Here is a 10366-nt window from a genome sequence, read left to right as displayed (position 1 = left end):
CCACCCTATTCATAAGATCCCAAATGAGAAACCGCCCAAATGTCCATCAACAGGGAAATGGATAAGTAGGTTGTGGAATATTCTCACAATGGAATGAATGATCTATAACTACACACAATGTGGGTGAACCTCAAATATGTAATTTGAGCAAAAGACAGACACAGAAGATTATATTCTATATAATTCTATGTATATGAAATACAAAATCAGACAAAACTAACCCATGGCATAGGACTCAGGAGAGTGGTCAGTATAGGGGAGGGAATCATGACGTGAAGAAGCCATGAGGAGCTTTGTGCTGTCATGCTCAGTTTCCTAATCTGGGTGTAGGTTACAATGGTGTGTTTAGTTTGTAAAAATATATAATGCTGGGCTGGGGGTGGTGGCTCATGCCTGTAATCTCAGCACTTTGGGAGGCCGAGGCGGGCGGATCACAAGATCAGGAAATCCAGACCATCCTGGCTAACACGGTGAAACCCCATCTCTACTAAAAATACAAAAAATTAGCCAAGTGTGGTGGCACGTGCCTGTAGTCTCAGCTACTCAGGAGGCTGAGGCAGGAGAATCACTTGAACTCAGGAGGTGGGGATTGCAGTGAACCAAAATGGCACCACCGCACTCCAGCCTGGGCGACAGAGTAAGACTCTATCAAAAAAACACCAAAAAAACAAAAAAACAAAAAACAAAACAAAACAAAACAAAAAACATAATGCTGGACATTGCAAATATGTGCACCTTCTGTGTGGACCTCAGACTTGAACAAAAAGAAAAAATTAAGTATGTCTATTGCCTTAGTCCATTCAGATTGCTATAATAAAATATCATAAACTGGATGATTTATAAACACCACATACTTATTTCTCACAGTTCTAGGGGCTGGCAAATCCAAGATCAAGGCACCAACAGATTGGGTGTCTGGTGAGAACCCACTTTGTGTTTCATAGATGGCCATCTTTCACTGTGTCACCACATGGCAGAAGGGACAGGGAGCACTCTCAGGCCTCTATTATAAGGGCACTAATCCCAATCATCAGGGCTTCACCCATATGACCTAATCGCCTCCCAAAGATCCACTTCCTAGTACCATTACCTTGGGAGTGAGAATTTCAACATATGAGTTGTTGAGTGGACACAACATTCGGACTGTAACAGCTGTTTAGGTAGCTACACAGCTAAATAAGTATTATTTTCCAAATCACATTTCAACTGTTTCTCTACCATTAAGCCATGGGCCAGCAACGGAACCTGGCTTATCCTTCTTGTGTTCTTCCTTTCTTGGCACAAATATGGTGGGTCATCTTCCCAAACAGTAACCTCCCTGGTATAGTTCATTTGGCCTGGTAGGTTGTATTCAAACGATCACTGTATTCACTTATAAATGCTCTCAAACTGGTCCAAGGTCTAATCAAAGCTGGAAATTGATCAAATAATGACTCATTCATGCATTCTAGAATTCAGCCATTCCCTCCTGCTTTTTTAGAAATTAGCATAATTTTCTATTATTTACACGTTCTAGAGAACTATATCATAGACCCCTGCATCATGGAACACCCAGATCCCTGATCTCCATCTCATTCTCCCTGCTTTCTCAAAGATGATCCATATACAATTCTATTTCCCAGACTATATAATGTAATCCACTTTATGTAACATAGTATAATTCACTTGGCCCTGGTCTCAGTTCTTTTGAAGAAATGAATGTTCTCACACTAATTCCTTGGCCTGTTTGATCTTTACAGGCAGGGAATGGGGATGCGAGGCAGGATTGGGTCAGCTCCACATTCTCCACATCTGCTCATTGTTTTCTTGCCTTGTTTCAGCTTCCAGAGCTCCTCCCTGCTTCTCCAGCAATTTCAGTCTTCCACACTCCTCTGTGCCTTTGTAAACAGCCTTTTGTTCACTAACAAGAGGAATCTGCAGCCACGTCAGCTCTAAACCAACCTCCCACCATTCTCTGGGTAAAGTCCTACTCAGAAAGAGAATAGGAGGAAGAGGGATGGAGGGGGCTGGAGATGATTGTGTCTGGTGGGAACAGGCAGGGGGACAGTACACAGAGTTCAGAATGGGACAACGAGCCCGCCAAGGCTGCACTGCCAGCCTGGCTGGGTGACCTTGAGCCTATCTGGGCCCGTGACCTCACCATGCAAAGGAGCTGGACCAGAGAATTCTGAGTCCTTTCTAGCTCTAAACACTCTGGCCCTAAGCATCTATATGTTAAACAAAATTGTCCTAACGTTTGTCTCTGGGTACTGAAATATTAGGAGATTTTTATTTTTTCATCTCCATTTTGCAAACAGTCTGTTAAGATTACACTACTGTGTTTCTGTTTTGTGTGTATTCAGAAGCACAAAAAGGCTGTGGTTCTAGAAAGGAAATAGAAAAGTTCTTTAAAAACAAAGAAGTGGGGAAATGAAACAAATGTTAAAAGCAGAAGAGAAAGAAAAGCCCAACTGGAGGCCCCAAATCCACCCAGAGCCCTGAAGCCCGGGTTTCCCACCGACTGGCTGCAGTCTTTGTCCGCTCTCTGGCGCCCTCTGCTGGCCTTCTTGGTAACAACGGTTTTATTTGGTTTGCAAAAGTGCTCTGACGCGAAGCCACCGTGAACACTGACGGGATTCACGTTCAGCATAAAAATCGCTTTCTGTTTACAGGAAAATCTTGCCCCATACTTGCCTCCATAATTCACTTTTAACTTTGCCTTGCAGTACTAATTGTATTGACCTTTGGGATAATTCAGTCCTTCAAGCATTCCCGGTCCAACATGCCAGGAAGTCTCACGTGTCTTCCACTCCATACCTACCAGTCCTGTTTCCCCATTACCCGATGAAAGTGTGATCCCCCCACCCCCTGCCACACACACACACACACACACCCTGTTGGTCCCACCGTCGGGGCGTGGTGGTCCAGGTGAACGTTTGCCTTCTTTTTGAGCTAAACCTCCCCCACAGAGGCTGTCAGCAAAGACTCCTTTGCTGTCCGAGGCTGGCCTTTACGTGCAGGACACTAGGCATGTCCAGCGAGGCTTGTTGAAGCCACATCTGTCATAGATATTGATGGGAAAAGCATTTTCCTTCTAACACGCCTAATTCCAATTTCAATTCTAAAAGGCATCTCTCAAGTCTTGCTGAACTTCATCAAGATTTTCACGTAGTTTCCTTAGTAAAGTGTGATGAGAAGGTCCATCCTTCTCAGGATGAAGGAGTGGTCCAGGAAGCCCTGATTGGTCCTGCCAGGGAGGGAAGGGCTGCCTTATTTGGAGACCTGCAGGAATGCAGCTCCTATATAGCCGGGCGGACCTGGCTGCCAAGAGGGTGTGCTGGGGGACTGTGCAGCTCGAGGCTCCAGAGGCACGCTCCAGAGAGAGCCAAGGTACGTGAGGGGCCACTTCTGTGGTCAGGGTTGCTGGTTGCTTATCAAGGCTTTACTCCGGACTGAAAATCATGCAAGGATTTCCTTACTCCCACATCGGGGATCGGTCCCAAGTTCAGGGGAGACTTGCGAGGATACTCAGTCACCACCGGGCTTGCCTTTCTATAAGCTGGTGCTATAATAAAATGCTACTTTAGGTTTGTTGGTTGGGATTTTTGTTTTGCCTTTTAGCCTCTGCCTATGAAAATTAATTTCTTTCTCAAGAATGCTGTGCTTTTATTTTTTTTATTTGACTCACCTGAAATGATCTATTATACCATTGTTCTTATTTAAGATTTCTCCTTAAAAAAGGAATGAAATGGAGTATGGCCCCGCTATTTAGGAGACTAATGAATGTTTGCTTCGTGCTTGGATCTCTTTGGAGAAAGCCAGTCTGAGTTGACTGTGCTCAGGGGGCAGAGAGAGTGGGGTGAGGGGGCCCAGGTGCTCATGAACACCCTGGGACAGACTCAAGGCGATGTCTCTGAGCAAGGAAGGGTCGGCGAGGCCTCTTCGCAGGCTTCTAGAGATGACTGGGTGTGCTTCTAGAGGTCACTTCAGCTGTGTTTTGCCTTTTTTTTTTTTAATATAAGGACCAATGTGGCATCAGAGTTGAACATTTTAACAGAGGAACATTAGCCACTTTTAGGGATGCTGCAGGGGGGCGGTGGAGGGTGTGTGAGGGGCTAAACAAGCTCCCTGTCCGCCTCCTCCAGCTCTGGGGCCCCGCGGCCTCACAGTAAATCTTCACCTAGGAGACAGCTTAGGCAAGCTCCGCTCTGGGAACTCTTTCCGTTTCCCTGATCCACACAGACAAAGACCCAGGTGCTGGAATGCCCTGACAGTTGGCCTTGGGAAGTGGATTTCCCGGTGGCTATTGTAGTTCCAGGAGCCGAATGTGACAGGCAACCTCGAGGGGTGGGGTGAAGGGCTTTTCCATGACATCAGTGGCAGCGTTCGGATGTCCCAGGGCCACCTTGACCCAGGACCCTCTTGGTGTTCCCCCAGGCCCTCCTGTCTTCCCTTTCATCTCGTTTTCTCCAAAATTCCTCAAGGGCCCTGCCCTTTGCCCTTTGCCCAGCTCAGGGGGCATCATGCCCAGTGAGTGAAAAGCACAGTGTGTGAACACTGTCTTCTCCCGAAACCCAGATGGGCAGTGGGGCATGGCTAGTGGACACATGCAGTGCAGCATTAGACAGAGCCCAGTGCAGGTCTGCCACCTCCCCCCTGTGCAGCCTTGGGTAAATTACTTAACTTCTCTGAATCCCAGGACAACATTTATAACATGGGGATAATAATGCACCTACCTCATGTGAGAATTAAGTTAGACAATGTCATAGAAGGGCTTAACACAGTGGCAGGCATGAAGAAAGTATGTAACAAAAAGCCAGTAGGATAAGCAGATGGTCACGCTGTCCCCCAGGCGTGAGATTGGAAATGATGCCTGGAGCGCACTTGACCCCTGGACATAGGGGAGACAGGGGTCCCTTTACTACGTTTCCGTCTTTCCCGTTCCCCCACCTTCCTCCTCCTCTCTCTCTCATTACTGCAAAGGCCTTTAGGATCAGCAGCCAGTGAATTCCTCAGAATGGATGGAAGAATGCACCCAAGACAGTGCCAGCTCACGGCAATAAAGAACAAAGAGGGGAGATTAAAAGTACAATCTAAAATCAGGCACCGTGAAAGAGGGGAGATTAAAAGTACAATCTAAAATCAGGCACCGTGGCTCGTGCCTGTAATCCCAGCACTTGGGAGGCTGAGGTGGGAGGATCACTTGAGCCTGGGCAACATGGTGAGACCGCGTTTCTACACAATATATTTAAAAATTGGCTGGGTGTGGTAGTGTGCGCCTGCAGTCCCAGCTACTCTGGAGGCTGAGGCAAGAGGATTGCTTGAGCCCAGGAATTCAGCGCTGCAGTGAGCTATGATCATGCCACTGCACTCCAGCCTGAGGCCTGGGCAACAGAGTGAGATCCAGATTCTGTCTCTAAAATATGTGTGTGTATATATATATGTATATGCATATATACATACACACACACACACACACACACACACACACACACATAGTCCATGCCCACAAGCATTTGATTCCAACTCTTCTATTGTATTTTCCTCCCAGGGATTTCTTGATTTGAAAGACTTGGGAGTATCAAAGAAAACTTACATGTATTACGTCACCACTCCTTTATTTCCCATGCATATTCAAAGCCTCTGTAACTGCCCTTTGCCGTGCTTGTCTGTCTAGGAAAACCAGGACCAGGGCCCTAAGTGAATGTAATCCTAGCAATAGCAAAGGAGCTCAGTGTTCGAGTTAACCTTGCACAGCCCAAACATGGGAAAACAATTATGCTTTTGAGACCACATAAATAGCACAAGGATACAATTCCTTCCTTAAAGTCTCCTGCACTCGGGAGGGGGCAGGGGAGCCCGGGGAGCCTGGTTGGGAGCTGATCCCTGCTGTTTCTCTGGCAGGTTCTGATACGATGAGGCAGCACCTGAGCCGGTGGTGGCTGGCCACTGTCTGCATGCTGCTCCTCAGCCACCTCTCCGTGGTCCAGGCCAGGGGCATTAAGCACAGAATCAAGTGGAACCGGAAGGCCCTGCCCAGCACTGCCCAGATCACCGAGGCCCAGGTGGCTGAGAACCGCCCGGGAGCCTTCATCAAACAAGGCCGCAAGCTCAACATCGACTTCGGAGCCGAGGGTAACAGGTACTACGAGGCCAACTACTGGCAGTTCCCCGATGGCATCCACTACGACGGCTGCTCCGAGGCCAACGTGACCAAGGAGGTATTTGTCACCGGCTGCATCAACGCCACCCAGGCGGCAAACCAGGGGGAGTTCCAGAAGCCGGACAACAAGCTCCACCAGCGGGTCCTCTGGCGGCTGGTCCAGGAGCTCTGCTCCCTCAAGCGCTGCGAGTTTTGGTTGGAGGGGGGCGCGGGACTTCGGGTCACCATGCACCAGCCAGTGCTCCTCTGCCTGCCGGCTTTCGTCTGGCTCATGGTGAAATAAGCTTGCCAGGAGGCTGGTAGTGCAGAGCGCAGCAGCAAGCAAATCCCCGCAAGTGACCCAGCTCTTCTCCCCCAAACCCACGCGTGTTCTGAAGGTGCCCAGGAGCGGCGATGCACTCGCACTGCAAATGCCGCTCCCACATATGCGCCCTGGTATGTGCCTGTGTTCTGATAGATGGGGGACTGTGGCTTCTCCATCACTCCATTCTCAGCCCCTAGCAGAGCGTCTCTATCACTCCATTCTTAGTCCCTAGCAAAGCATCTTATTTCAAAAGAAGGGTAAGTGCTTGCTCTTCCCTTCCCTGAATACATTACTACTACTAGATTAGTAGTAATTGCTTGATGAGAAGAACACGTCAGGCACTGTGCCACCTGCTTCACAGCACTTCCCAACAACTCTTAGAAGTAGGTGCATTCCCATTTTACAGATAAGGAAACTGAGGCTCAGAGAGCTGAAGTAGTGCACCCGCATCACCAGCTAGAAAGTGGCAGAGCCAGGATTCAACCCTGGCTTGTCTAACCCCAGGTTTTCTGTTCTGTCCAATTCCAGAGCTGTCTCGTGATCACTTTATGGCTCACAGGGACCCACATCCAAACGTGTATTTCTAATGAAATTGTGGAAGCTCCATGTTTAGAAATAAATGAAAACACCTGAGCTGGTGGCTGTGTACTTTGGTACATGGAAGCTATTTTAATCCTTCTAACTAAACTAAAATAGAATAAAGGAATTAAACTAAAATAGAAGTAAAGCTAGACAAAGGCCCAGAAATCATATTGTAAGGAAATATTGGAAGCTGATTCCCAGAGCAGACCACATATACAGCAGGATATGTCTGTGGCATGAATATGTTCTTTCTCTTTTTCTTTTCTTTCTTTTTTTTTTTTTTTTTTTTTTGAGGTGGAGTTTTACTCTTGTCCCCCAGGTTGGAGTGCAATGGCACAATCTCGGCTCACTGCAACTTCTGCCTCCCAGGTTCAAGCACTTTTCGTGCCTCAGCCTCCCGAGTAGCTGGGATTACAGGTGCGTGCTATCATGCCTGGCTAATTTTGTATTTTTAGTAGAGACTGGGTTTCACCATGTTGGCCAGGCTGGTCTCGAACTCCTGATCTCAGGTGATCCACCCACCTGGGCCTCCCATAGTGCTGGGATTAGATTTTTTTTTTTTTTTTTTCAAAAGAAGGGTAAGTGTTTGCTGTTCCCATCCCTGAAACATTGCATCTATTTAAGAAAAAAAAGAAATTTTAATGGCATATTTGCTTCTAATGTCCCCTAAACCTACGTGCATGTTTTATGTGCACCCATACGAGTATCTTTAAATATAATCCCTTTATATCTGTGTTCTGTGCAAAGTCTCTCAGTTCTTTCAAGACAGCCTGGTGAAGGCCATCATCTCTGTAAACCCCTTAGCACTACAAAAATCCAATTACTCACCAAAAAGGTTAAAAAAGAAACAAAACTGTGTCTTTAGGAGACCCAGTAAAGAATCCAATCCATGCCATAAGCAGGAATTGATACAACACCTTATTAGCTAAAAATATATATAACAAAATATGAATAATGTTTAAAATCTGTTTTAAATTTCAAACAATGAATTGAATGCTCTAAGAGGCTCCTACAGGCACTCTAGGCCGCTCTCAGAGACTCCCAGGAGTTGTTGAACTATAGTTGGAGAAAACAGCCACTGAATATTATCAATTCTCCTTTAAAGAGAGTTTGTAAGGGGGGAACATGCATTTTATCAGACAGTTTATCCAAAGCATTTCAGAACATGAGTGCTGATGAGGGCATCTCTTGTGCTGAGTCCCCTCAGCTATCAGTGTTCTTCTCAAGGACACATTTGGAAGGTTTTAACATTGAAAGTGAGCGGAGGACTTGGGGGCCGAGCAGCACAAAGAAACAGCCTTACACTGGGCACATGGAGGAGACCTCCACCCTGCAGCCAGGACCGGGGTTCACGCTGCTGCCAGCGCTACACTCGCCTTCTGATTCCACAGTCCTGTTAATTCTAGATCAGAGAGCAAGAAAAAAGTACAGAACATATCCTCTAAGCTTATTTCCTGCTTTCTAATTTAAAAAATAATAACAATGGCAAGAGAGAAAGAAAGCAAAAGTACTCGGAGGCTGACACTGACATTTCACTTCCTCGCTCTCCTAAGTTTAATTACAACAGCACGTGCAGCCACGTCAGCCAAATGACTTCATTTCTGATGTGAAAACGCTTAGGCCATGATGTCGTTCATTTTCTGTAATTGCTGTCTTTTCTCATTCTGTTAATAGTCCCAGCAACCAGACTTCAGTGGGGCGTGACGTGAATGTATACATGGTGATTCAAATGCAAAATTTGTTTATGGAGCTTTTAATCAAAAGCGTGTGTGCTTGAACATTCTTGCTCAAGTAGATGAATCATGGGGTGGAATAAAGGCTTAGTGAACCTGGTTTTTCACTTTAGCAAAGAGGCATGGAGTGCCTACTATGTGCAAGACATTGGGAGGGGCTTCGGAATTTTTCTGGATATTGTCATTTTGCAGTGTGAATAATTTTGCCAACCATTGCTTTCTCAGCCCCTGCTAAGTGTTGACTTTTTAAAATATAAGTTTATTGTAAAAGTGACATGAAAATTACAACAGATATTCCAAACCAAAATAATACAATGATCCTAGCATCTGATTGGGTCAGTGTTTGCTGCTTCCCCTGTACTTTCCTAGTTTCTAACCATTTGCATATAGAAACTTTCATATGCGCAATAAAAAAGGTGTGGTTTTATATTCTAAATTTTTACTTAACTTCATTCAATGCTTTTTACTCATTTTTCTATACCTTTTTTTGGGGGGGGGGGCGGAGTCTCATTCTTTTGCCCAGGCTGGAGTACAGTAGCATGATCTTGGCTCAGCCTCCCAGGTTTAAGCAATTCTCATGCCTCAGCCTCCCAAGTAGCTGGGATTACAGGTGCCCACCACCAAGCTCAGAAATATTGTTTTTGTGTTTTTGGTAGAGACAGTGTTTTGCCGTGTAGGCCAGGCTGGTCTCGAACTCCTGACATCAGGTGATCCTCCCACCTCGGCCTCCCAAAGTTCTGGGATTGCAGGGGTGAGCCACCATGCCCTGCTTACTCTTTGTTTTCTTTCCTCCCCACCCATCGTCCCTAGTCCCGCCCCCTCCTTCCAGCCTCCACCTTAACTATGCTCAGATACATAAGTGAGGGTTTTTTAACTTGATTATGCCTTTTAAAAGTACTATGTATGTAAAATATTTATTCATCTGCAATTTGGCTTACCTAACTTAACATTGCCTCATGAAACTCTTTGGAACAACAGCTATCTAGATAGCTGGCTCATGCTTCTGGATTGCTACATAATCTCACTTAATACAGATGTATGGATTGATTGAATCATTGCCTGTTGATGGGCCTTCAGATTACTTCCAGTTTTTTGCCACTGCAAACAATAAACATCCTTGTACATACTACATTGCAGTCTGGTAGTTTTGTTTTTGCGGAATAGATTCACACGTGCAAATTTTCTGGAACAAAGCCTGTGTGTAATTTAAATTTTACCAGCCGTGACCGGGTTATGTTCGCACATAGCTGGAGCAAATCCTATTCCCACCAGCTGTTTATGGCATTAATTTGGAACAGGTTCTGTCATCTAAGCATGAGAAGCCACCTTTTCTACAAATGTTGCCTAAGCATCTTCTCTCTTTTGCAAATGGCACACCTAAAGCTCTCTAAAACTTTTGGCCATGAGGACCATTTGAAAATCCTCCTAAAACTGTTAGCAATTCTCATTCTAAACCTGGTCCTTGGCCCAAAACATCTGCCTGAGAAGCCTGGAAAACAGGCAGTGAGTGGACGGGCTTCCAACTCAGAGGGTGGTGTATCTGCACAGCTCCACACACCCCAGCCACTGGGAAGGCTTGAGGTGAGCTTATGCCCTGGCCTTTTT

The 10366-nt window shown here is 46.1% G+C and overlaps 1 protein-coding gene across 1 annotated transcript; it reads left to right on the top strand.

The window, feature by feature from the left end:
• Window positions 1-3223: 3223 nt before the first annotated feature.
• On the top strand, window positions 3224-7157 carry PRND (prion like protein doppel). The gene is made up of 2 exons (XM_003905035.3): window positions 3224-3369; window positions 5884-7157. The coding sequence occupies exons 1-2, from the start codon at window positions 3270-3272 to the stop codon at window positions 6423-6425; spliced, it is 642 nt and encodes a 213-aa protein (XP_003905084.2). The 5' UTR covers window positions 3224-3269; the 3' UTR covers window positions 6426-7157.
• Window positions 7158-10366: the final 3209 nt, after the last annotated feature.

Source organism: Papio anubis, chromosome 16, assembly GCF_008728515.1.
Source record: "Papio anubis isolate 15944 chromosome 16, Panubis1.0, whole genome shotgun sequence".
NCBI classification, from domain to species: Eukaryota; Metazoa; Chordata; class Mammalia; order Primates; family Cercopithecidae; genus Papio; species Papio anubis.
The sequence above is the reverse complement of the archived record's forward strand: the minus strand, read 5'-3'. Positions and strand labels throughout refer to the sequence as shown.

What these genes read in the sequence shown, in the direction of transcription:
- PRND (XM_003905035.3), top strand. Translation starts at nt 3,270, where the DNA reads ATGCAGCTCCTATATAGCCGGGCGGACCTGGCTGCCAAGAGGGTGTGC. An exon ending in ACGCTCCAGAGAGAGCCAAG is followed by an intron (nt 3,370 to 5,883) that starts GTACGTGAGGGG and finishes TTTCTCTGGCAG; the next exon opens with GTTCTGATACGATGAGGCAG.